Source organism: Gallus gallus, chromosome 17 (assembly GCF_016699485.2).
Source record: "Gallus gallus isolate bGalGal1 chromosome 17, bGalGal1.mat.broiler.GRCg7b, whole genome shotgun sequence".
Lineage (NCBI taxonomy): Eukaryota > Metazoa > Chordata > Aves > Galliformes > Phasianidae > Gallus > Gallus gallus.
In genome coordinates this window covers 7,711,802-7,739,245 of record NC_052548.1, presented here as the reverse complement: position 1 = coordinate 7,739,245, position 27,444 = coordinate 7,711,802, and the positions used below count along the sequence as shown (strand labels likewise).

The window sequence follows — 27,444 nt, the reverse complement described above, 5'->3', positions numbered from 1 at the left end:
GTTGAAGAAGAAGCTGGGGGATATCTTTCAGCATCATTACCCGGTGCCATTAAGCTGAGTTTTTGGACTGTTTGTTGTCTGCTCCCAATAATGCCATCCCAGTCCCCAGTGTGTTGTTTAGGAACAGTTTCTCACTGAGCCCGCTGGCAACCAGAGGGAGGGCTGGCAGTCTGATTTCAGCAAGGACACACAGGTAAATGGGGGCTTGGGCAAAGCCCAGGCACCAGCAAGCTCTCTTCTCTTCTGCTGGGACAAACCAGAGCTTGCTGTGCTTCAGCACTGATGTTGATGCTGATCTCTGGATCTTGTCAGGCAGCAGCAAGACTGGACAAATCATGACCCATTAGAGCCTTCCAGCCTCCCAGCATTGCCATCCTGGAGGTATCCAGGAGAACAGCCTTTGCTGCATATCCAATTTCTAAGATTTCTTGCTGACACTTGTATCGAAATGACAGAATTTTGCAATTGTTCCAGGCCGTTATGCCCTCCATCAGCAATTTAAAAGGTAAAAGCTGCAACCAGTGCAGGGTTATAAATATTTCTCGTGGCTGTGCTCTTGCTTTTCAATCGCGCTTTCCCTGCGTGCGCTGTGCTGCTTTGGCTCAGTGGGATGAACGCGTTGGGAGATGGGTTTGTTCAGCACCTCTGACTCCTGGCAGGTAAGCGGGCACTTCTTGCAGGGAGGAAAACAGCACATTTGGTTGTAATTTCGGAGGCTTTGTGAAGGGGAAGCAAATCGAATTGGAAGCGGATCACCCCAAGTCACGCCTGCGTGGAGAAATGGCGCTTGAATAACGCAATGGCAGCTCGTGCGAGCCCTTGCCAGGAAAGTCTGCTGGATGTTGAAAGATTGCATGCCACTGGTCTGATATCAGAGCTTTTGAAATGAGATTTCCTAGGGGGCTTAAAACCAAAAGCACGCAGCATCTGCAGCGAGACAGATGTGTGCCTCGAGCTGGGGACATGCCTGCCCCAAAGGACCACGCTGTCAGCTAAGGGGTGGGCCAAGATAGCGGTGGACGTGTAGGGTTGGACTCAGATGGGACTCATAAAGTTGATAACAAAGGTCTTGAATTCGATATGCATATTTGGTTATTATTTCACAGTAGTCTGCATAGCATAAATGACATTGGAGTCAGGTATTAGCGGCGTCTAATGCAGTCCCCACCCCATGGTACGTTTCTAAAGTCTAAGCTTGTCTATTCGGCATCTTGGTTATAAACAGCATAAAGGTTTTATGTGTGTTTTATGAGCCAGCCCAGACTCGCAGCTCCTGCCCGGGGTTCCCTCTCTCAGCTCTGGCCCCAGTGCTTGACGTGACAAGGGCTGATTTCCCCACTTGGCAGCCGTTGCTGCTCTCAGGGCATACCGGAGCCGTTCTCATCTCTGTCCTGTCAAGAGTTCATCACAGCCCAATTCCTCACCCAGCCCGAAGAGCAGAAAAACAATGACTGCTTGGAAAGTTCTGTGTAAGCATATCGTTCCAGTGTAACCCTATATACAGTTACGTAATTACCCGTTTTCTTTAACAGCAGCTGGATTCTGCGTTACAATTTGATTGTCACGGCTGGGACAAGCCCTGTCCTAAAGCTGCTGGCCAGAATGTTTTGCGTTTTCTTTGCTGTAAGCTCAGTGTGTGGGAAGGCGTCTGATTTCTTGATCAGCTACGATAATAATTCCTTCTTTTTTCTTTTAACCTATGGTTATGTTTCATGCAGGATGAAGCACGAGCCCTGGTGTGGCAAATGTGAGCTTAGGACTTCACGTCAAGAGCAAAAGCTGAACAATTCCTCTTTATTCCTGGAGCTGAGCTCCGTGATGGAGCTGTGCCTCTTCCAGCGAGGGGAGAAATGAGCTGAGCTTAACGAGTGCAGCAGGGGACTCTGCTAAGGGTGACAGACATGGGCAGATGGAGCAGTGCCTCCGAGCCCCTGCAGCCTCAGGCCTCGTGTCTCGCTCAGTCCAAGCCAGGATTTGGCAGCGTGCTGCTAATGTGTCTCAGAGACAGCCCAGTGCTGCTCTAACCCTGCCTTGTGTGGGTGAGGCTGAAAGAAGCCTCTTTGTGTTTAGTCTCTAAGGGTTGTGGATAATGATGCAGGTCTGTCCCGGTCCATGAAGGCATGGCACGCTGCTGCTGTCCAGGCTGGTCCTGCCGTGCAGCACGAAGGCAGGCAGGGAGGTGGTTTTCATGTGACCAAATGCTGATTTGGGATGACCCAAGGGCATCTGATCCTACAGCATCAATCTCTGAAGTATAATCAGCGTGGAGAACTGAAGTGAGGCTTTCTGACTCCTCAGTGCCGAGGTTTCAGCATGGTGGCTTTGTACCCCGGCTGCACTTGTTGCAGTCGATGGCTTTTGGCAGTCTGCACGTCGGCCGTGGGTCTGCATGGGCTGAGAGTGGCAGATCTGCGAACGCCTCTGATAGAAAGGCTTGGGCAGGTAGGCGAAGCCTTTCCCTTCCCTTTGCTGCGCTGGTTTTCCCATGGGGAGCTTTGCCTGCAGACCTGGGAGGGCTTCACAAAGAGGGGAAGTGCTGTCCCCGGCTGCGGCCGGCTGCTTTCTTTGGGAAGTCACAGCTTCCTTCCGCCCATTTACAGCCCCCGTGCATCGCAGTGGCAGCGCGGCCCCACGGGCTCCCCGGCACGCTCACAGCAAACCTTCCTTGCCCTGCTGCCAGGGATGGCTCAGCTTCCCTCCCAGCCCAGGGAAGGTCATCAGTGCCGTCAGAATGCAGCCCCGTAGGACGTGAGGGTTGTGGCTCTCTGTGTTTTCTTTCCCCTACCCAAAACCACGAGGCATTACCCCCCTCCCCCCTCCAGCCCTGCGTTGTCATCTTGGACTCATCGGACACCTGATGGGGGGTTTTGTTCTGGGTTTTTCAGTTTCATTTCTCACTTGTAGTGCATGCAGTGGGTAAGTGAGCCTGCTGGCCCAGCCTGCAGGGTTTGGGGTCAGCAGAACCCCCATAGGACTCAACAAGTTGGGCTTCTGCAGCTCTTACAGTGCTGGCTTGGGTTACACGGGAACTTTCGCCTGTGTTTTCTCTATATGCACATCAGTGCATTTCTTCTGCATCTCTGAGTAATGTGGATTTAATCATTGGATGCTACGCCGCATCTCTCATCCTTCCCACGTCCTCAGAACATCAGCCACCTCGGCAGTGCTCGCCCCTTGTTTTGGCAATTGATGCTTTGTAGGAAACCCAGGGGCTCTGGTTAATGTTGCTGCCAGCTCTGGCCCAGAAACGGCTTTCAGCAGTGCTTGTGTCTATAACCGAGCTTTGTGACTTTGGTGAATGCAATACGTTACTCAGGGACCTCCCACGATAGCTGTTTGTTTGTTTAAATTGATTATACAATGTTACGCATATTTGGGCATCCAATTCAGAACCTCTGTGTTGTTCTCTGAGAGACCTCTCTGAAAGCCCACATCCTCTGAACAGCAGCAGTTCCCACAGCTGCCCAGAGCTCTTTGCTCGCTGTACCTGTGCAAGGAGTGCAGCACAAAGCAGGGCAAGGGCTTACCGGGCTCCTCCTGCTCAAGGCAGCTGCTCATAATGGCTCTGTGCTGTCCCAGGAGGATGAGACTTCAGTGACACCTCAAGAGCTGATGCTCCTTGCTGGGAAGCACCTTGACTTGCTTCCCCATTCCTCCCAGTAACCAGCAATTGGTGTTTGCTAGAAGAGATGATTGCTATCCCTCAGGTGCTCTCCTAGGGCTAACCGGGGCTTGTGGGTGGAGGTGAGGTCAGTGCTCATTGGTGTTTCGGGCTTATTAATCAGTCTTGCTAAGTGGAATTTGCCCAGTCTGTGAGGCTCTGAAATGGGGAGAAATAATAGCACTAAACTGTTTGAAAAATAATTTTGTTCTCCACTTCTCAGTAGATAAATCTGCCGTCCAACAGCCTGAAATTTAATCTGTCCATCTAAAGTAATTGATGAGCTGCGACTTGAATCCAAATGTGAATGGGAGGGGGGGTTTTCTGCAGAGATGCTTTTGTATCACTTGTGCAGCTGCTGCTTTCTGCTAGAGACAATGGGATGGAGCAAGGGAGCACCAAAGCTGCAGGAGGTGCAGGACTGCTGTTTGGAGGGGGACACGAGCTCCCATTGTGCTTGTGGCTTTAATCATTGCTCTGGTAAAGCCTTGATGTGGAGGAGAGCTAGACCAGGCAGGGGCATTTGGAGAGATTAGGAGGCAAAAGTCATGGTTTAATGAGTGGCTGTCAATGCAGGGTTCTGGTAGCTCCAGCCCTGTGGATCCTGATAGGTGCTTGGATGCTCTTAGACTTTCTCACTGCTCCTGACTTTGAAACAAGCAAAGGGAGCATCAGTAGCTGTGTGCTGCGGCTGGCTGCAGGCCTGCTTGTGTGTGCCCCTGCGTGGCACTTAGCTGGGCTTCGTCACTCCTGTTGCCGCTCCGTTAGAGCAGCACGTGGGGAGCTCAGCGTGACTCAAGGTTATCCTTTTGTTTTCTTAAGAGGTTTAGACCGCTGCATACCCGTTTCGCCACTGATGGTTGCAAATTCCATATTTTCTCAATGAGAGCTTTTTCCTTCCCCCTTTGTGACGGCCGCGATAAGCAGATGCTCACAGCTCCCCGTTGAGGGCTTACTTTTCGCCTGGTGTGTTTGGGCTGTGTTGGAAGCCAGATAAGAGGAAATCTGACATCACGGTCAGGAAGTGCTAAAGAAAGTCACTTTCGTCATTCGTCACTGGGTTATCTAAAACGGTAAAGCTGCAGCATTCCTTGCATGCTGCAGGGCCCATTGAAAGCCCACGGCTTTGGATGAGGTTCAGCAGCGTGGCTCCGTGCCCACTCACCCAGAGTTACTGTACGTGGCTCCAGAGCACGAGACCAGCTCTGAAAAGCTGTGAGCCTTCCCATGATCCCACACCGACGAACCACCTGCCCCGCTTCTTCCTCTCCCTGAGTTCTACCCCATCGTTCAGTTTCTCTCAGGGATCCCAAGCCTTTCGCCGTGCTTACACCAGCCCGAGTGTAGGAATTGGGGTCTGTTGAGGAACGTCATCCAAACCCCACCCTGGGCAGTTTGGTTGCTGAGCAGACGCTGCAGTGTTCACGGGCTCCATCCCAGGAGCTGCTGAGGAACTTCCACGCGCAGGGCTGCTGTCCCCCCAATGATGTGATGCTGAGATTGCACCCGCCGAGTTTCTGCAGGGCTGGCAGCAGTTTGTTTACCTTCTTGCAATGCAGTGTGCTGAAAAATAAGCAAATCTGTTCTGAAACCGAGCGTGTGCAGGTGCTGGGGGCCCTTCTGCAGCCAGCACGGCTCGGGGGCTGCGGTTGCTGCTCATTACCACCCTCAGTAGCCATTCGGGGTATTTCGTTTCTCCAGATGTTTCTCGCTCCCATGGCTGGGCCTTTGCAGCATGTCTCTAAACATGGTGGGGCTCTTCCGTGATGCTTTTCATCTCTTCCTCGATGCTTGTCGCTGTGTGAGCTCGGTGGCCGTGTGACATTCTGCAGATGTCACCTGGGGCTGCGCGGGGCGGCTCCTGCTAACTCAGCAGCTTGGTGGCCTGATGGCTTCCAGGTTTGAATTGGGTGAGCAAAGACGCATGGACACAGCCCATGCTGGAAAGAGCATTTGGTTCTGTTCTTCCTTACCAGGGACAGCCCAGGGTTGGGAGCCCTGCCACGGTGTGCTGGCTTGCTGTGAGGGGTGAGGCATTTCATTGCCTTGGGCGTGCAGTCTCTGAGATCTCTGAGAAAGGAGGCGGTGCGAAGCTGGAGCTTTTTGTGGATTTCAATCAAAAATGTGTTGTGTGGAGGGTTCAGGATCTCACATCCTTCACCTCCAGCTCAGCTGAACACCAACGCTGTGCAAGTCAATGTGGAGAGGGCCCTTCCGCCATCCCTTCTCCCCAAGCCCTGGGACGTGCAGGGAGTGCTCTGCAGAGAATTGCCCCTTGCTGTGTGCAGTTGTGGCTGTAATCTGTGCCGGGTGCATTCAGAACTGGAGGCTTAACAGGATTTCAAATAAACACGTGCTTTGAAATCTGAAATCAATGAGACTGCAATTGTAGGCCCTGCTGCAAGCAACCAGCATGCACGGGGTGTGAATTCCTGCAGGCACCCAAAAGACAAAGTTGTTTCATAACCCATATCAGCACGAAGTTGTAAAGCAGTTCCAAAAGCCCTCTCTGTCTAGACAGGTTATATTTACGGCAGCGTTTATGTGAAATAGAGGAATGCCCCAGAAAAACAGAATTGTTTTCAGTTTCAGTGCCTCTGGCTCTTGTTTGTCTAATGAGAGCAGGGATGGGATGGCTGTGCCCGGTGCTGGGAGCTCAGCTTCACGTGGAGGGGCTGTAGGGAAGGAAGGGTGATGGGCTGTGGGTTAATCCATGTGCTGGGAATGAGGTGGTCCTGCAAACCCATCACCACCGACCTGAAGCACAATCCTAAAGGCGGTGATGCTGACACGCTGCAGTTGCGCTCACAGATGTAAGGAGCTCAACCTGTGCAGGGAACCGCCAGCAGGACGGTGTTGGAAATGGTTAAAAGCTCAGCGCTGGGCTTCTGCAGACCCTCAGCTGTAATTTATATTTGGGTTAAGGCTCGAAAGGGAAACATTCTGGCTTGAGTTCTGCAGCCTTTGCGCGGCGTTACCTTATGTTTGAACTGGGAAAGTTGTTTTTCAAAGGGGTGTTTGTTTCTGGCGTGCAGCTGAGAACACAGAAGTCCTATCAGGGCACCAGGAGCAACAAATAACCCAACAGTGCAGCGTTTTTCAGTGCAGGTCCCCGGGTTCCTATTAACTCGTCTCCCATGTGAGTTCAGCTGGGGGAAATCTCCGTTAAAATCTATGCCCATCTCGCTTATTTTCCTTCTCCCCTTTATATTTTCCTTTCCCTCAGTTCCTCTGCTTGAAGAACATCCGAACCTTCCTCAAAGTGTGTCACGACAAGTTTGGGTTAAGAAACAGCGACCTGTTCGACCCCTTCGACCTGTTTGATGTGCGGGACTTCGGCAAGGTAAGAGCACAGCGCCGGGGGGGGGCGGCTCTGCAGGTCTGTGCCGTGGTGCCATGAATGTGGGGAGGCTTTGTGGCTTTTCTGAGCCAATTCTGTGCCTTAACCCATGCATCTGGCTTGTGGTAGCTTGAGTATTCGGGGGCTGATTCTGCTGTGTGTTAGTGAATTAGGGGAGTGAGCACACAAGCTTTGTTCGGATTGCAGAGCCTCTGGGATCAGCCTGTATGTCCATGGGAGATGGCTTTTTTTGGGGGGGGGGGTGTATGCTTCAGGTTTTCCCCAGGTGTGTGTGTGCAAATCGTGCACTGTCCATCCCCAGCTGCTGCCTCTACCACGTGCAAAACAGCCATACCAAAATCACCGTCACCTCTGTGATGGGGCAGGTGGGGCTTTCTGAAGTTTCACGCCAAGGCAAAATTAGCAGCAAAGTGCTCGTGAAAAATGCATGTGGAGGGTTCCCCCCTTGCTACCCCCGCTGGGTGCTGGCTTTGGTGGTGCTGTGTCACCCAGATGGGAGGACTGAGCGCATCCCCGGTGTTGTGCTGCAGCTGATGGGCAGCACCAAAGGCTGTAGGAGCCCCAGTTGTGAGGGAGGAACATCCTACGTGGTTCTGATAAGGAGCAGAACAGCAGGCTCTTTTGCTTCTGACACGTATGGCATCAGGAGTGCGCTGTTACTCTGATGGATTCGGGGCTCAGGGAGGCTATTACATGGGACAACTGCTATATTCTGCAGTGGAAAAGGTGTGAAAAGATTTATTAAAGCTCTCTATTGTTTCACCTCCTTGGAGCTGCCAGGCATAAGCTGCTTGAAGGCGTCTTCTCCTCCCATTATCCAAAGCGTAGCTTTTCACTGCTGATGGGGATGTATTATTTGATATTTATTGCCTAATTTATTTCTGGACCATTATCTGGAATGCGCAATCACAGGGGCTTGTTTTATGAGTTTTTTAATTTATGAAATACAAGGCAGCTCTTGTTGCTCTGGGAATACGAATGCACAGAGGGAACCATTTGGGCTGGGGGAAGAAGCGCCGCTAATTAAAACGCTGCTTTACTGTCACGTTTCTCTTGCCCTGTGCTGCTTCACGTCACCGTAGGAGCCCACTGGCAGAGCCTGGTGGGATGCACTCCTGGAACGTGTCAGCTGAACGCAGCTCTGTTTCCTTTGCGTCCTGGTACAGCCTCTCCCGACTCCTCCTGTTTACTTTTCGGGGGTCACTGAGGACTTTGCAGCTTTTGGTCCGTAGCGGGGGAAGGAGCCAATGTGTTGTTGCTCTTAACCCGTAACAGTGCTGTTTTGGTTGGTTTTTTGAGAGGCTTTGGAAAGGGAAAAAACTTATCACAAACTTCAGAGAGACCCGAGTGTACTTGGTGGCCGGGATCGTGCTCGCTTTAATGCGCCTTATCATCTTCCAACAGCCCCACGTGGTTTGCGAGGCACAGGTTCTGCACGCAGAAACCTCTTCCTGCTGTGGCTGTCATGGGTTCGGTGGGATGTCAGCTGCCCCGAGTCCCTCTCAGAATGTCCCCATTGTCTCTGCCACCTTTCATTCCCACTCGATCCTCAGATCTGTGTTCAACAGCGGCAAAGCAAATAAACAGGGAAAAATCTGCAGCTGACCGCAGCGCCTTTCCGCTTTGAGCCACAGTCCCACAAGCAGAAGGAGCCTTCAATTCACATTCTCACTGGCCAAGGGCAGGCTTCGGACACAGAAAATCCTCCCTGAAGCCATTCCTTACTTATACCAGCAGTGCGTTTTGGCCTGTGAGGCACTTTGGCTCTATAAGGGACTTTTGGAGCGGTGTGTAGGAATTAAAGACGGTTCAGTTACACAGGCAGTGTGGCGCAGCGGTGCTGGGTGGTTCCTTTCTGTGTGCTTGAAAGCAGTTATTTCTCTCCTCCAGACCTGAAGGCTGGTCAGACAGCAGTCCCCGACAGCACTCGGACTTGAAGTGTGATCACCAAACAGAATGTGGCAATGGGGGCTCTCATCCCTCCTTGGGCTTTAAGCTCAGGAAGTCGCTGCTTCCTCGCCGCCAGCAGGAGAACAGCTGGAGAGATGGGATGGCTGGCCATGTGGGCTGCTCCAGCCCGAATCCCCACGGGTCTGAAAAGATCCATCTCAGCCTTTGTGGGATGTTGGGTAATTGGCAAGCGCGGGCTTCTGCGGAATGGATGTGTCATGGTTCTTGTAATCGGGGCTGCAGTGTTTCCCAGTCACCCCAGGGAGATGAAGGACTGCTCTCAGCTGCTCACAGCCAATATTTTCCTGATGTCCAGTTGTTTGGCAAGGCCTCTGTCGCAAGGGAAGGGCTGTGCTTCGCAGCACAGGTTGCCAAAAGTGACCTGCAACGCTGACTGCCCACATTTCCAGTCTGTAGATGCCTTAAAAGGCCCAATGGTCTAAAAGAATATATTGTTTTCTACAAGTTGTATCGCAGCTTTGCCTGGGTTTCAATCCTTTTTCCTTGAAAGGGGCTCAAAAACCATCGTCCACAATAGGGACCTGTACGAAACTGCTCTGTGGTGCCCAGCCCTTGCTAACACAGCCCGGCTCCTGGAAGAGAAATGACATGAAATAAAGCCTCGGTGCTCATGTACTGCGTGGTGCTGCGCTGCACTTCATGCACATTTAATAGCAGCAATGATATAAAACGCAACTCTTATTGGACTTGCTAATTTATTGGCACCGACTGCGATGAGATAAAGTGTACATAAATATGGATTAAACTCTTTATCACTCTATTAGTCAGCATGATAGCAGCAAGGTTCATTAAATGGAGTTACTCATTTTCAATAACTTGCAGTAATGTACCTTTTTTCTTTTTTTTTTTTTTGGAGAAATATGGTTCAAATATTCATAAACCCACCGAGCGTGCTGTTTATTAGCCTCCCACTCCTCTCTGCTTTCCCGACGTGTGTTTAATTGTCATCACTTTTCTTTAGAAGTTCTTGGACCGCTTGGAATAAAGCTGCACCCCTCGTGCTGTGTCCATACAGCTGCCCCATGGGAAGGGGGAGCAGCACAGCGCTCGCCTTCTTGCACCCTCTGCACCATCTCAGCCACTCAGTGGCTGCTCTGTGGGGCTTGGATGTGTGTGCAGAGAGGGATCCCATGGAGGCCAAGCTGCTGGTTGCTGTATAAGTTGCAGTACACGACGTGAGCAGCGGTTAGGATGAGATACGAGCAGCGTTCCCCAAAAGAAGGGTGTGTGTATTTCTTTTAAGCTCCCATGGGAGCAGCAGTGTAAGCGGCCTGCAAAGAGTGCATGGAGGTGTGTATGCTGCTGCGTGCTTCACTCTGCATCCGCTTGGATGTTGGGATGGAAAAATCAGTTGGGGGAGGATGAGTTGGTTCTGTGGGTCTGCTTTGGGGTGGTGGGGCTTTGCCTGTGGTCGGAGTGCACGGAGCTCAGAGCTGAGCAGTGCAGGGATGGTTCAGGGAGCTGCTGCAGGACGCAGGGGGTGTAGGCTGCTCCCTGGCTTACAGGCTGGGTCACAGCAGGTGCGGTGCGTCCCACAGATGTTTTTGACCCAAGCACTAAAAACGAGCACAGGAAACCCTGACGTTGAACTTCCCTATAGCAAAGAGGGGCGCATGAATTGCTGATCTCCGTGGCTAGCCAAGCGTGCACCAGGTGGTGCGTTCTGCTGCGCCGTGCCGTGCACAGACCTGCTGCCATGCCGGCCATCAGAGCTGCGGCTCCAACTGCTGTGACTTTCCCCCAGCTCTCCTCTCTTACGGAAGCTGGAAGTTGAGTGCTGTGTTGTGCCCTGTGGTGTCCCCTCCTGTCCCCAGCTGGGTGAGAGCAGAGGCTGTGTACCCCCCCTTCGACACCCAGCCCAGCAGAAGCTTCTAGCTGCACGGTGACCAATTAGCTCTGCTTTTTCCCTTCCCTCTCTCCCCTACTTGCAAATCTGCACTGTTTATAGATGCACAGCTTTTCGGTGGAACCGAAAGAGCCAGAAATGTTTGTTCTGGGAAGCTTTGCTTTCTCTCCCCCCCACTTCTTGGCTGCTTTCCCCAGTATTTTTCCAAGGGGTCACATTAAGGGGTATTAAGTTTCAGATCAAACAAGCATGGCAGGATCTTTCGTAACTCCCATGGTCTGCATGGGAGGGCTGTTCTCAAAGAGCAGCTGAATGTAGTAATGTGTGAGGAATCCAAGGTATCGATCAGGACGTGGATAAATGCATATTCCTAATGTGTATGAAATTGATTTTCCTTTAGTTCCTTCGCTTGGCTGAGCTCTCCTTGCAATCATATTAGACAAGATTGGGGCCAAAATGATGGGTTTTACTTCGGGAAACCTTTGAGCAGTAAGACGTCCACGTCTCTGCCTCCACAAAGGGTTTTCCTATTGTTTAGAAAATGTCTGGCTGCGTTTGACCCCCGCAAGATGTTTTTCCTTTATTGTGTCATCGGGCATTTGTGACTTAATGACTTGGTGAAGATCATCGTGACTGAGAGATGTCCCCAGGCAAAGCGAGTCCTTCTAGACTCAGCGCTCCGTTGGTGCATCTGGCATCACTTGAGCTCAGCTGTTCTGTGTGCATTGGCAAAGGAAGGAAATCCAGCCCAGGTCGTGTCATTGGAAGCAGTCCTGGGATAAAAGGGAGGTTCTTATTCCATAATGAGCCAGGGCTCTGCTGTTTCTTTATTAAAATCTTCCCTATGTTTCCTAAGCTCTTGGAGCTGCAGCATCTGATAGCGAGGCTGTCTCAAGGCCAAACGTTTCAGTTACAAAGAATCATTAACATTTCTTGAAACAGATTAACGTGTGGGTGGAACCCTGCGTAGGCAGAACGCGCCAGAAGCGAAACTCTCAGCCTGAAAGCACTGAGGCGACCAAATGCCACCAACCTGGGGTAGCTCTGCATCCTCCCCCTGTGGAACAGATTCGAGGAAAAAAGGCAAAAAAAATAAAAAATAAAAAAAAAGGGTTTCTGCAGAAAACAGATTCCTCCTGGGCCACCAAAGGAGAGCGGGCACCAATTGGTGCATCATTGCCCCGTGCCTGAAATACTCACTGCAATGGGGGGACCTGCTGCCAGGGGAGGGCACAGCTCTTGTGTGCATAGAGTGGGGGGACCTATTTGGGGCTCCTCCTGCATTGGCCCTTTGCGTTTGGACGGTCACTTGTTTGGATAGAAACGTTAATGTTTCACAGCAAATCAACATTGCCCAAAGCCGAGGGGGGGGGGAGGGATGGTGTATGGAAAGCTCTGCTCCTTGGCAGTGTGGGTTCAGTGAGGTGTGTGCTCAGCTCTCCCAGCAGCTCCTCCCCGTCCAGCACAGCTCCGTGCACCGGGGCTGCCCTCCTGCTGCCAGCGAGGCTCCTCCTTTCCATCCCCCACTCCTTCAAGGGAATTAAAAAAAAAAAAAGAAGAAGAAAAAAATGCATCTTGGAGTATTTTGTTCCGCTCCTTCAGAATGGGCTGCTTGTTTGTCCTTGGAGCGAGTCCAGCTTTTTTTTTCCTCCTTTCCCTTTTTCCTCCAGAAATGAGATTTCTTCTGCTCTCTCAGTGCTTCCCATGCCCAGTCCCGTTGGGTGCAGGGCGCTGGTGGCTGCTCAGCTGGAGGTGGTGTCGTGGACCTGCACTGTGTGCCCTGGGGCACTAACATGGGACTGGCATGTGGTTTGACTTCATCTGCCCTGCTGGCGGGGAGCAGTGTCCTTTGAATAGGTTTGAGAAGCTTCTCTCAGCATCACAGGTGAGGTCAGGGTGATGGAGACATCTGAAAGCCATCTGCGTGGGCTGTGTAGTGCTCTGAACTCATTTTCCCTTTGGGAGAGCTGCCTCTGCCCTTCTAGCTCTCTAGGTTTGAGGTGGGTGAGGAAGAGGAGGGAGGCACAGAGGCTGTACAAGTGTCGGTGCTTTGCTGATGAGGTTAATGAGCCTCGGATGGTGATGCTGCAGCAAGTTCATTTATGTTCTCAGTCTTAATGGGGTGTGTGTAAGTAAGGCATTCTCCTCTTCAGCATCATTTTCATCCTACTAATTACATATTAAAGCATAATTGTGGTAGCAAGGAAACAGCCCTAATGTACCCTGGGTAAAGCTAATGGTGTGGGCACGCTCTGCTCGGTGGTATTTGTCAAGGTTCCCTATCCCAAGCCTGTCCTTAGGAGTTGTGGGAATTTTTGCACCAGTCTGGAGTTGGTAAATGTTTGCTGTCGTATCTACTAAAGAATAAGGCAGTGTGGGAGAGGCCGGCTTTGGAGACTTCTCCCTGGCTGACAGATGGTGGGGATTTCACAGCCTGTTCCTTAAGTTTTGAAAAAGGTGGTGAATATTTCAGAGGAAGGAGCTTATGTGCAAATAGGCTGGAAGTAAGGCGTGTTTCAGGGCCAGCAGTTTGCGTATCCTTCTGGGACTTGGATGGGGCATCCCTTCCCCGTCCTCAGCCAGGGCTTCATCCTGCTGTCTTGCTGCTGGCAAGCAGAGCCAAATATCAGGGGGAAAATGAGAAGCCATCACACCATATGTAGAGCTTCCAGTGTTGGTGCCGCCAGCGTGCACTGAGAGCTGGGGGTCCCAGAGGATCCCACCTGCAAGCACTGGTTTTGGCAGCAGGATGGGTTCCTCTGGGCTCGTGCAGAACCCAACCAACCCAAGGTTGGTGCTGGAGCTCTGGTGTGGGAGAGGTGCTTGCAGAGGCACGGTGTGATGCAGTGGGCTCCGGAGCATCGCTCCCTTCTGTCCCTACGACACACCTGAGTCTGATGGGTGCAACTGCTCTGCAATGGCAAAGAGAAACTCAGTCTTCCAAACCAGTGGACTGTAAAGATTATTGAAAAAAAATTGAATATATTTCTCTCATGCGGAAATAGTGCTTTAGTCCCTGTACAGAGAGATTTATCAAAAGGACCTCTGTGCTCCAGAAGCAGAGCTGAGATCACAGTTCATTGCAGATGTGAATTGAACTGGCTGAGTCCCACTTTCATAAGAATATGAATAACCATTGTACAGTGGCAGTATATCTTGAGCCCTACGCGTCAGTTCTGCTCCGAGGCTGCCTTTGGAGATGATAGATTTGCACAGCAAATTAATTAAGAAGGCTAAAAAAAAAAAGTGAAAATAAAGCAAACCCAAATTTTCTGGCTCCTGGAAATAACACAAAGTTGGCTATGAGGGCCCTGTGATGTTGGGTGCTGCGGAGCAGCAGCAGATGGAGTCCAGCAGGTCCCGGCAGATGTCAGAGGTGGATCCATGTAGGTCTGTTGGGCTTTGTTTCCTTTCTCACCTGGGATGTTTGATCCCATTATAGGAGATGCTGGATGGGAAGCTGATTTTAAGCACTTTCAGCTAATGCAACCATTGTGGGTGTGCTGGTTTTGTAGACCTCAGCTGACAGCTCCTCCTCGGAGATCTGGTTTCTGGACCAAGAGCTCAACGGGATTAGATGTTTATGATGTCTTAGATCACGCACAAAGATTTGTTAGTCAGTGGGTGATGCTGTGGTAGGGCCTTGAATAGTCTGGAAGGGAAAGACCCGTTGACCTCGGTGGTGTTTTTGAGGTAAAGAAGAAAGCCAGGTCAGGGTCACCAGCCCATGTTTGGTCTAAGTACCAAACTTCATTGGAAAACACACGTGTGTAGGAAAAGCTGCAGTTGGGAAGCAGAAAAATCTTCTGGTTTAGATCCAACCTGCAGGGAGCCATGCGAAGGGCTCCCGCCTGAAGGCCCCACTGTTTGCTCAGCCCATTTCCTCCATCAGCCAAATCCCAGCGCGCTGCCTCCCGCCCACCCCATTGCCTTTGTTCATAACATTGTTCTAATTACTGGAGTGTGAGGAATTGACTCTTAAAATGCCTCGTGGCAAATTCCATTTGCGCATTGATGCTGTTTCCCTGTGCTGCAGTCTCGCCATTAGGGCTGGCTGTAGTGGGGCTGTGGTCTGGGACTTCTCTGCCCTTCCTGGGCAAAGCAGGACATGATGGGTGCTAATGCAGGTCAGAGTGGGAAATAAGAGGTGTTGGGGAGGAGGGTCAGAGGGGCAATCACTTTTGTTGGGCTTCCATTGGGGTGTGTATTGGCCATGCTGTTTCTCCTACACCAGGCTGGCAGAAGGCATAGTTTTTGGGGATGGCCTTTTGGCCTTGCACATATCTCTACCCTACTGTATTGTGCAAGAGTTGAAGCCCACTGCGTAAATTCGGGTGCTGGGATAGAGGCTCTGCCACTGGGGCTGTGGGTGCAAGGACCCAGGAGCAGCTGGAAATGGGCTGCAGGAGTGAGGCTCTGCAGGAAGCCAAGCTCTTAACCCAAACTGGAATGTTTGTGGGGGCATTCTGATGTACATATCCTCTGCTTGCTCATGATAGCTGTCCCTTGACGAAGGCGCTCGGTGCCTCTGTCTGGACCTTTCAGCCCTGGCTCAGTGCAGCAGACTCTTGTGCACGTCATTTCTAGAGGACTTTGGGTTTTTAAGTGGGTAGGGAGCTCTTGAGTAATGCTTTGGGCTCTTCCTGCAGTTGTGAGGGGCTAAAAACTTAAAAATAAAACTGAAAGCTCAGTTAGCAAGTAATTGCAAGGTTCCTTGGCCTGAGGCTTTAAGAAAAATGCCGAGGAGGAGGTTTTCTCCCTAACGTTAGAGAGTGGGCAGCTTTGGACCGTCTCCTGACTCCTTGAGCACTTATGGTAGGTCTGTGCAGCAGACTGCTGCTGTGAAATTACAGGTTGCTACTGTCTGGGTTTCCCTCATCCCCTAGAGTGCATTGGCAGCAGAGGAGCTGGGCCAGCAGGTCCTGGAAAGGAGAGCTAGGATTGATTGCAGAGGTCATCCTCCCCTGGACCCCGTGTGGGGCTGCAGCCAGCTTCTGGTACATAAGGAAGTCTAATTGCCCATCGTGGGAGCAGTTGGTGCACACACCGACCCTTTGTAATGTGCCTCTTCTTGGTCAATGACTCAGGGAAGAGCAGTTATCCTTCAGAGGAGCAGCAGAGCCTGAACCTTCACTTCATTACCGTGCTGTTGTGTCAGCTGCTCTGTTTTAGCCCTGAGAAGTAGAGGACTAGAAAAAAGCAAGGGAAGGTTGTGAAGTCCCACCCCTGGTTAAGCAAAGGAGAATGGTTTGTGGCTGGAGATGCTCAACGTAGGCTTCAGCAGTTGGGCTGAATGGTCTCAGTCACCTTTTCAACCTTGACAGCCCTATGGTTCTTGCTTTCACCGTGGCAGAGCCCTTCCCAGCACAAGAGGAGCAGTGCTGGGAGCCCTGGGAGAAGGTGGCACTGCTGGAAAAAGCTGTGGGGCTGCATGAGGTGGAAACCTCCACAGCAGTGTCCGCAGTGGGCACTTTGCTGGCACCTCGTGCTTACAGGAGCGTTTCTGAAGCCGTGTAAAATGATCAGAGCCTGTTTAATTTCAGCCCCTTTGCTCCTCCCGGACACTTCTCCAGCTCTGTCTTTGCCACAGATTGGTTTGTAAAGAGGCAGCCATCGATTGAAGTGAGCGGGTGCAGCTTCCTCTTCCTGTTGGTGAAGCTGTGGGGAGGACAAGTAGATCTTTAGATGTCAGTGGTTTTGCTCAGGTCTATTTCTAGCTGCATTAAATGCATTTTTTTACCCTGTTTTCTTTGGAAACATAAACGAGTAAATGCCACAACATGGCACACTTAGGGAAAAGTGAAGCATGGCTATCAATCAGAGTGACTCTGCTCAAAGGAAGGATGGATGGGAGACATTACTGGTAGTGCCCACCGGGGGTAGCGGTGCAATTCAGCCCTCAGGTTTGGCTGTGTGTTTAGTAAAGCTGGTCAGAGGAATGGTAAGAGATGCAAGATACGTACAGGGAAAGATTTCCTTCCTGTATGTTTGCCTTCTGGGGTGATGCAGCAGGTGTGAAATGGGAGGAGGGTATTTGCATGAGTGTGGAAGTGTATCAGAATGATGGCAGGAGGGAAGGGGCAGTGCAGAGATCCCATGGCTGGAACCAAGCGAATGAAGGCTTATCTTAGAGATCAGCTGAACTCTTCTCATTGTTTTGCTTTTCCTGCCATAAAAGTGAGTTCCCTGAACAGAATTGCTCTACAGGTCTGCACCATCTGGGGAGAGATACAGTAATCACGATAAACCCATTTAAATTCCCCTTTGTGTTTTGGAGGAACGGCAACCATTCCCCCGGTGCCAAGCCTGATTTTGCTTTGTTAATACCTGGTTTTCAAGAGTTTCCTTTTTCCTTCCCTCGCTCAGGGCTGTGGTTTCGGGAAGCTCTCAAAGAGATGTAGTGAGTGCACGCACTGTGCGCCGTCAACAGGGGCTGCACATCAAAGAGGAGCACAGGAATAAATATTATCCTGACTTGAGGCTACTATTTATTCTTTCTCTTCCAAAACAAAACAAATTCATACATGCCTTCCCGAGGCTTGGAATTAATAGTTTGCTGTTTACCACCGTGGCAATGTCAGCACTTTGGCGTTTGCTCCGCTTCGCTCGGTAGGTTTGGGTTTGGACAGCCCATCGTTGTAGGGTTTGGCTTTCAGGAGGTGTTGAGTGCTGTGTTCTCTGATACTCAGTGCTGATGGTGCTGGCTGGGGTCAGGCATCAGCCCTGCCAGGCCTTGGGGCTGCCTTGTGTGGGCTGGAGCCGGGGGCACTGCCTTGGCTCTACACGGGAGGAAGCGCTTTGCATAGGGAATAATCAAATAAAATTATGCCATCCGATGTTTTATGTATGAGGCAGCACGAGCTGTCAATAAGCCTCTATGTTTTTTAATGCGAACTCTCTCTGTGTTTCTGCTGGTGGCTGATGACACCAATTAATTTTATTGTTTGGAAATAATCTGCTGTGGTGGTGCGTGATTTGCACAGCCCTGGCCTTATGCTTTCTAATGATTTCTCTATTAATTTCGCCGCTGCCAATAAGCTGAAGATGCCTTTCAAGTGGAAAGGGAAACATGACCTAATACCACGGATAAAAGATTAGCAAGAGCAAATTAAATCTCGGTTAGTTGTGTTAGGACCCTGGCCGATGAAGGCAGAACTGCTGCTGGAGCATGATGGTGCATGGTGAACCATCAGCCTTTGGGATGGAGGGTTTGGGGGTTGTTCCTTTGGAGCCCACTCAGCCTGTTGCAATGGAAAGTGGGAGCTCAGTAAGAGGGCAGCAGGCAGTGCTTGGAGTGGGGGGGTGGGAGTGGGTTCCTGGCTGGGACATGGAGCTGGGTGGCAAAGAAGAGGCACAAAATGCCTCGTGGTCATGATATGTTGTACTGTGGATGCACAGGAGTATGGAGATGTAGTTTTGCTTTTTCAAGAGCTTTATAATCAGTGCAGAAATAGTGTCTTCATCCCTTATTATTCCAGCGTGCTGTTCCTTGGGCAATAAAAGTTGGGCCCCAATAGCTCTCTGAGTGACACTGTTCAGTGGGGATGGTGGCTGTACTTAATGATCATAGGGGTCTTTTCCAACCTCAATGAATCTATGCTTTGTATCAAATCATCAGCTAAAAAAAAATGCATTGAATGCTGTTGGAGGGCTGCGTGGGAAGGCTTTGGGTGTTTCCTTTGGGCTGCCCAGTGAGGTGGTGGAGTCACCATCCCTGGAGGTGTTAGAGAAGCCTTTAGATGTCATACTGAGGGACGTGGTGTAGCGGGTGGATGGTTGGACTGGATGATCTTGGAAACAACCTTGGCGATTCCGTGATTCTAAATGAAGCAAGAAGGGGAAAAAAAATCAATGCAGGTGGTCGCCAAAATATTTATGTGAAGGTTTCTATAAATATACAAACGTAAGCATGCAGATATTTATTGCTTTAGTGTTTTGGTCGCTGGGATTGCCATGGAGCAGTGTAGGCGCTGCATTGAAATGCATGGCAGAAGAGTGGCTCATTGAGGAGGTGGGCTGAAGGATGGCGGTCTGAAATGCTTGATGCTCCCTTGGATGCAGCTCTGGGTGCCTCAGTGCTCTTTGTAACGGTGATAACATGCTTACAGCTGGATCAAAGCCTGAGCGTGAGCTTTCTGCTGCCCTTGGATTTCTTTGCACTGAGCTGAGGCTCACGGAGCAGAGTTGAGCCCTCCCGTAGGGCAGGTAAAACCCGGCCACAGCTCTGACTTCACAGAGCAGCCACCAAAGCTCCAAGCCCCGCTACCTTCTGAGCCAAAACAACAACAACAAAAAGTGAAACTTCAGGTATTTTTTCCTTTGCTCTTCCAAAGAAAGCAAAACCTTGCAGAGGAACGGTTGTCAGGAAAAGCAAGGAGCAAATGAGCAAGGAAGAAAAAAGTGCTTGCAAAGCCCCCAGGGCTGAGTGCTTGGGTCGCACCTTGGGTAAATAACGCTGCTGCACCACGGTGATGCTTCCCCCCTGGATGCTTCCTTCCCTTTCTCACTCTCGTTGGCTCTAATCTTCCAATATTATAAGAAGTGACGAGTAATGGAGCTCTTGGCCTTTTTAAATATGTATGAGCTTCTCAGGGAACGCCGGAGAAATGAGGAGCGATGGAGACGGATAGCAGATGTGAGCCAGTCTCACCACCGTGTCATTTACAGTGGGTTATTTTCTGGTGTCCTAAGTCATTATTCATCGGCAGAGCATCGCGTATCCGTGCTTTTCATGTACGGGTGATTATTATTTTAAAAAAGAAGGCTGTATGTGGGGCGCAGCTGTGATTCTGTCACAGAAAGCTGATGCTGCACTTCCACTTGCCCTGCCTTTGGCGTGTTGGGTCTTTGCTGCTGGCAAACAAAGGTGTTTCTGCCTCTTGTTGGAGTCGCTCGGGGTGGGAGCTCAGGCACTGGTGGTGTCACGGTGGGTTCTGTGACAGCTTTGCTCTTGTTGTGATGGTTGTTTAAAAACGTGGCTCCTGCTGGCAGGACACCAGCCCCAGCTTGGCTTTGGGCAGAGATGCTGAGCTCATGTGTGTGTCTCCCAGAGCATCCCAGCTCCTCTGGGAGGGCTCAGCCTGACTCCCTACAAGATGCGTATCAGCACAGCACATCTACTGCAGCTTACATTTGTCACCATAATGCATACAGCAGCGCTGATTTTATTTTTACTGGGGAAGCAAAGCTGGCAGGGAGAGGAGCCTGGGGAAAGAGGAGAACAGGCAGTGACACAGTGAGATTTGCTCGCAGGGAGAGCGCTCATGTCCCACAGTGTAACAGTGAGCGACGTGCCCAGGTTGTACGCGATGCTGCTGCCTCCCGTTTATGCAGTGCTGGTGCTTAATAGGGTTGGCTTTTAGGCACGTGTTGGTTTTGCTTTTGCTCCCTGGGATCTCACGCTGTGCTGAACCCACGGAGGTGGTTGGCCCACAGTGCAGCTCCGGGGGGCTGTGATTTTCCAGAAGCACCTGGGGAGGGGAGATGCCATCTGAAGAGAATTACTGCATTGCCTATCAACTGAAAACAAAAGTCTTTTGTGCTGTCAATCATTAGGAGGCTTTCTCTTGTCAATCCAGAGGAAAATGTCTCCTTTTCCCTTCTGCCAGGCTTTGCAGGGTTTCTCCTCCATTCAAACAAACCAGCACTGGGGCCAGCTGCTGACTTTACCTAAAAGCAAAACAAACAAAAAACACACTTGGAATATTGTATCAGGTTTTAGAACTGAAAGAAAGAAGCAATGCAAGCCAGCAGGTGTCCTGTCCTGTGGCTGAGCCCAGGTGACACGTCATGCTATCAAGCAGGGCAGCAGGAAGAAGTCTCCTTTCCCCCCCCATGCTTGTGCTAGCATGTTCTGTGTGTGCTGCAGGAACGTGTTCTGTTGATGAGAGTGAAAGAAGCTTGCTGTTTCTGCTCCCTTTCCCTTTTGCAAGGTGACTTGCCTTCCTGCGCTGCTCCTCTGTGCTCCCAGTGTGTGCTGGGGATTGGAGCAGCGCTGGGCATGAGGTGTGGGCTGTGGGACACGCGAGCTGCCCCTCTGTGCTGCCCTTTGGAGCCCTGAAGCCTTTGCAGAATTGGGCTGTGCTCCCACTTTCACCCAAATGATGGTGTGTTTGCAGCCTCCACGTGGCTGTGGCACACACTGGTGGGTGCCTGTTGGCCATCTGCTGCTTCCTCGCTGGGCAAACACGAGCTCTGATGGCTTTTTCCTGTAAACAGCTCTCTCCTGGGACACCGTGCAGTATCAGGAACTGGTATCATTGTTCTCGAGCGCCGCATGTTTCCCTTTGCAGCCAGCTAAATATATGAAACTGCTAAATATATACGGCTGTCAGATGGAGATTCCATTTGTCTCTTGGCCCCGCTTGCAGTGTGACACCCAAATGTTGCTCTCGTTCTGTGCCAGGGGTTTCATGGTGTGCTGCAATTATGTGACTTCGGTGCCTTTGGTCCGTAGCCCTTTGCCGAGCCAAGGTGCAATACTTGGCTGATGTACACATCTGTTTGTAGCAGGGAAGCCTGAATTACCTGTGCTCAGTTTTTGATGGCGTGCCTTTTGCTTTTCCGCTGCCCAGCATTGCTTCCACTGCTCTGTCCCGGCATGTTGCCAAGTAGTGTGAGCGACTGTGGGCTGCCCCATCCCACGGGATGCAACGTGAGATAACAGAGCTCATGGCTCACACAGCCAGGGATGCTCTTTTTGTCCTTAGGGAAACCACAGCGTGCTGATGCTGCTCTGCATCCTGAGACGATGCTCGTTCTCTGCTCCATTTGCTTTTGCTGCCTGATGGTTCTCCAGGGTTTTACATCAGCTATGTCTGTTTTGCCCCTCTTCTGTTGTTTAAAAGGCTATTTTCAGAGCACAGAGTCTTGGAGCAGCCTGGGCTGCCTCCTGGATGTGCACTGTCTCTGGACCAGAGCCCAGCGCTGGTGACAACCTGCCACCTGCACTGTGCATCTCTGCTGTAGGAAGCACAACCGACTCCCAGAGAGCCTCCTGACCCCCACCAATTCTTTACTCCTCAATGGTTTGTGAACCTCAGAGCCCCAGCAGGGCTGCAGTGGGCAGTTGGTGGATGGTGACCCCCTCGAAGTCCCCCAGACCCTCCTTTGCAGCCGCCTCGTCCCAACCCCATGTGCAAGCGCCGTGACTGCCTGGTGACAAGGACAAATGAGACCTGGCTTTTTCTTTCATTTCTCTGAACGCAGAAAACGTCTTATCCAGACTTTTCTTAAGAGAAGACAAATAGAAGCAACTCCATTTTCTTTGTGTCAGTCTCTTTTTGCTTCTTTTCCCTCTGAACCATAACAAAAGCTCTGGCACACCGCGGCCGGTAATCAGCTTAGCTCCTATTTTCTGCAGAACTCACTTCTGTGTGTCAAAGGCTCCGGGGCCACAGGCAGCAGAATGGCTTCGAGGTTGAATTTGCATTTCTGCTACATAAATTCAAGCTACTTCCCTGTGCTAAGAGGTATTGCTTGTTGGAACATCGCTCTGCAATAGGGCAGGGGGGAAGTTTGCATGGTTTGAGTACAGAGCCTTCATCCATAGCCCTGGGGAGGTGAGGGGGCTTCTTGTGCCCGACCAGATTGGCCTGTGATCTTCTGTGAAGTTGTGCGAGTCTCACCTGGGTACCACTTTCATCAGTAATTGCTCCTTTACGCTGCTTTATTCAAATCATGCATCCCTGTTTGCTTTGAGCAGAACGACATCCAGCAGTTAGCGAGCCATTGATCGCTGTCAGCACAAGCCCTTACTGTTGGTTTGTACTCTTTTGTAATAATAATAGTAATAAATCACGTTGCATCTCTCCTCTTTCATCTTCAAATATCCTAAAGCTTTTTGTGAGCGGCTGATCGTGAAGGCAGTGTGCTGCCCAGGAAACCTAGAAGGCAGGGGCTGCTCCTGTCCTGGATATTGATGCTCCGGAGCCCCAGGAGATGCTTTGAGAAACACGGGAACTCTCTCAGGTTTGATGAACAAAGGCTCTCTCCTCTCCCCGTGGAGTTGAGGCATCAAAACGAGACCAGATGGCATCTGAAGCGCCTCGCTCTGACAGCCAGGTTTGCCTCAGCCCCGATGCAAACACAGGAGGTCACACTTGAGGAGCACGTGCTCCTCCTGGACTAGTTTCAAGCTCTTTGGAGGTCTCCTCCCATTCTCAGTACAGAAACTGGGACCTCAGCAGTGCTCACCTCCAGCCTCTTCTGCGCCGTGGGTGGCCGGGTCCCTGCAGCCCTGCTCCAAGTGTCAGGTTTGGGGAGCATTTTATTTCCTGTGAAAGTGTTTCTCACCTACCCTTGTTTAATATGAGCTAACAGAGGGTGCCAGCTCTGTTGGAGGCACTTCTCGAGTGCTGACTGAAATGTCACCATTCCTCCCGTGCATCGCCAGCCCTTCGTGCCTTTGTGCTCAGGAGAAGGGCTGCCAGAATCCAGCCGAGGGGCAGGGAGCCCCATGGAAAGGCAAGCCGATGCTTCTGGCACTGCTGCACAGCACAGTATTGCTGTCGCATCAGGGAGGGTTGCAAATCTTGGTTCTGACAGTGCTTCTACTGATAGAAAGGACGCAGCATGCAGAAATGCAACCCAGCCTTTCCCCAGCACTTTCCCCAGTGCTGTTTCTGGTTAACGTACTGAAAAAAGGTATTTCTTCACAGCCTTCCCCTTCCTGCTCGCCTGTAAGGAGGTCTGGTTGTCACCACATCTGGTTCTGCTCCAGCTTGGATGAGTTGGGTTGTGAGATGGCACTCACCACTCGCATACCTCAAGGCAGGGCACTGCACACATAAGGCATCACAGAATCATTAAGGTTGGAAAGCACCACTGAGGTCATCAAATCCAACCATCAACCCATCCCTGCTGACCGCATCCCTCAGTGCCACAACTGCCCTTTCCTTGGAGGAGATCTCAAAGCGGGGCTCGTACAGCTGCACTAATCCAGGCCTTCCAGGGCGGAAAGTGAAAACAACAATGAAGGAAACAGTCGTCCTCCAGGAAATTACAGCTCGCTGTTTGATAATTGACCCCGCGATGGGACTGTGAGTGATTGGCTGCATTGGGGGGATTGTGCGGCTCTCTGCAGCTGCCTTTTCTTTCCATCTTACAGCCCTTGCTAGCATCGGGCTGGCACTCGTCCCCTCCTGCTTTCCAGCAGATCGCTGCCCTAAATCACCCGCAGGCTCATTACCTACATTGGGAGGCCGCTGTGTGCGCCGCGTGGCTCCAACGAGCGCTTCCCTCCCGGGGAGCAGTCACTAATGAGGAGAGGGCCGTGCATCCTCCGTGCTGTCTGCAGGAGGGACGTAAACCAAACAGACAGAAAATCAGTGCCTCGCTCGCATTCCTGGCCTCCTCCACCTTGTCATGTGGGTTTCGAGAATCGTTTTAATCTGTGGCGGGGACTGCCTGACGGTATTAGGATTTTTCAATGACTGTCATTTTCTTTGTTACTTTCAGGCTGGTTGTTTCAAAACTCATTACCCTTGGCATTTATTTACTGGGGCTGGAAGCAGCCGGCACCACGGGCTCAAAATGGGAATTGATTTACGGGGACGGTGTGTGATCTAGAAAGTGTCAATTTTTTCCCTCTCGAGTCTCTAAATTAGTTTTGATTCCAATGAGGTGTTGTACTATACTTATAAATCAGCGCCGAAGTGTGTGAGCAGGAGGGTTGGAGTGGTTGAGCAGCGGGTCGGGATTGCGGTGTTGGTGATGCAGCTGCGTTGCAGCGCTCCTCTCCTATGCAAGGATGCATTGGGGCTGGGTGAGCAGCAGTGAGGGGTGGCTGTGATGTGCACTCGGGGAGGAGGCTGCTGAAATACCATCCACGTGCAAATGAAGGAGTGAATCCTAAGGTATCCCAAGTGGGAAAGGACCCATAAAGATCACCCAGGCCAAATCCTGGCTCGGTGCAGGGATAGGTCAATGCTGTTAGGTGGGCAAGGGTCTGTGTTTTCAGAAGTGATTTGTGATCTAAGGAAACGCAGCCCCCATGCTGAGGTTTTTGGGAGTATTGCAGCCTCAGCACCTCTGTGACCAGCAGGCCTCTACCAGGACTTGCCTCAGGCTGTGAAACCATTGGCATGTTTGGAAATTTGGGGTTGTTTGGGCTTGTATGCTCGCATTCACACCCTGTGAGCAGCTCCTAATGCACACAGGTGCTCCCTGGGCACAATCTGGGGCAGCTGATGTGCAGAGGTGCTCGAGGGAGGATTGGAAATGCAGAAATCCACCTTTGATCTGGAGCTTTCAAGTGCTGGGGTTTGACACGCTTGTGGAGTTAGAAATCTGTATGGGCAGAAACTGTGTCATCTGCTTGCTGAGTACTGCTAGAAAAGCCATCGGAGAGTTGGAAAGGACCTCTAAAGGCCATCTGGTGCCACTCCTTGCATTGAGCAGGGACACCCACAGCTCCAGCAGGTGCTCACAGCTCCCTGACCTCAGGTGTCTGCAGGTCTTCATCTCCTCGTTCTGTTGGTGTGGAGCTGGGCTCTGTGGGGAGCCCCTCATCCATGCAGCAGGAGGTCAGTGTGCTGGGCTGGGCATGGCGCAGTGGTGGTGACCACAGGGTGAGCTGCTGGGTGAGCACCATCCTCAGGGCCACTCAGCATCCACGTGGGAGCTGCTGAGCACACGGCAGCCAAGATGCTGGCTTTGAGCCCAGTGAAATGTAGGCAAATGAATGCATTTTCTGCCACTGGGCAGGAGCCTTTACCTGCTGGGCACGCTGCAGCACGTTGCTGCTGGGATAAGTTTGGTTCAAGCTCTGTCGAGTACGATATCATTTGTACACATCGTCATTTTGAATCTCCGCCGCTGTCTTTAACTTCTGCTGCTCTGCAGTCCATCTCTTCTCACTGAGCCGCCTTGACAGCTTCCCTTGCACACACAATTGATTTGTCGCACACTTGCGTGACTCTCTGCTTTTTATTTGCTCCATTTTTGTGCCTTAATTGAAACATGAAGGAGCTAATACAGAGACACACAGAGGATCTGCTGCGCTGGTCCTGAGCTTTCTGTGGAGCCCCAAACCCTGTCCTGGAAACCTCCCAGTGTCCCACATCTGAATGAGGCATCTCCTTCTGCTGACACCCCCCAGCCCCTGCTTGGCTTTGGAAACCTCATTCAAGACAAGATGTGTTAACGCTGCGTTTATGGGGTTACTGCTGTAATCCCTGGAATTCACGCGGTGCTGCTTTGCTGTAAAGCATCTGTATGTGTCAGAACACCTTGCAAAGAGGGGAAAACCAATTTTCCTTTCTCCCTTAATAAGCAGAAAATATGATGAGCCACGCATTGCAGCTCTTTCTATGAGTGTTCTCAGGGAACCAGTGCAGTAGTTGGGGCAGGATTAGGGTGCTGGGCTGCACACCTGCCCAGTTTTGAGGTCTCCAGGTTTTTACCTGTGGGATTTCACAGCGTTGGACATACAGTGTCTGCTGGCCCAGGCACATTCGGAGGCAGTTTCAAGTAAGGAACGTTCAGGAGCCACATGATAGCTGTCCTTGGGTCGTGGCAGAAACAAGCTGGCTGCTAGCAGGCTGGGATCCTCGTGCAACCAGATCTCAGCACATTGCTCCCCAGGCAGTTGGTTCCCAGGGCTCCCATGGCACTCAGAGCTCTGCGGATGCGTGCTGCAGGGCTGGAACAACTGATGGTGTCAATATGAGCTGGGCTGCTCTGAGTGCACTGGAAAATTATGGAAGTCAACATGAAGTCTCGTAGCAGGTGACAAAGTGATCTCAACCTCATTGTTTTGTTTTCCATTTGTGACACCAGTGCTGCTGCTGCCCTTAGCCCAGCAGGAAGCTGATGGGGGGGGGTTATTGGTGGGGAGACTTTTAGGTGGTTAGGAAGACAGGAGTTCTGTGTATGTGTGGGATGCTTGCTTTGCTTTGGGTTTGTTTAGCAAATGGTGGTGAGTTGTTTTCCCTTTAATTGGGGAGATGTAAGCTGAGAGCAAATGTGAAACAGATGGAGGTGGTGACATCACGCTTTGTTTTACTCCTGTTAGCGCAGATTACCTACTTTGTGCTAAGTCCTGAATTCAGGCTTAAGCTCCTGGGTCTCCTGCCCCTTCCGTTCCTTTCTGTCTGCCTGCTTTGCTCCTCCATCACAGCTCCCTCCCCAGATCCAGGTCTGGTATCCGCCTTGAGAATCACAAAACCATGAAGGCTGGAAAAGCCCCCTAAGATCCCCAACCCACCCCCCCATGCCCACTGACCGTGCCCCTTGGTGCCACATCTCCAGGGATGATGACCCCCCCCCCCCTCTGGGCAGCCTGTGCCCATGCCTCACCACTCTTTCCATGCTCCTTCCAGCCCAGATCCCTTAAAGCTTTCACCTTTCTTTGCCTCCCCCGTCTACATCTGTTGGCTGCTTCCCCTGTGCTTAGCCCTTCCTTGCTACTTCATGTTCCTGTGCAATCATTTGCACTAACGTTCCGGGCAGGGTGTTCGATGACCCGTGAAAAAAGCACCATGCATCTAAAAGAGCAGCAGCTTGAGTCTCCTGCCCAGCCCCTGGGCCAGCAGCTGCCCTTCGGGTGCAGCCATGGGGCTGCAGGGGGGCACAAGCAATGAGGTGCTTTCCCCGGTGCAGGGC

The 27,444-nt window shown here is 51.4% G+C and overlaps 1 protein-coding gene across 4 annotated transcripts in view; it reads left to right on the top strand.

Moving 5' to 3' along the window:
* Positions 1-27,444, top strand: part of VAV2 (vav guanine nucleotide exchange factor 2) — a 100,370-nt gene that overhangs the window by 15,511 nt on the left and 57,415 nt on the right. For all 4 annotated transcript variants that reach the window (NM_204142.2, XM_046901616.1, XM_046901615.1 and 1 more), the window contains exon 2: positions 6,888-7,004. In NM_204142.2, coding sequence (NP_989473.2) covers positions 6,888-7,004 — 117 coding nt within the window. The remainder of the gene's footprint in view (positions 1-6,887; positions 7,005-27,444) is intronic.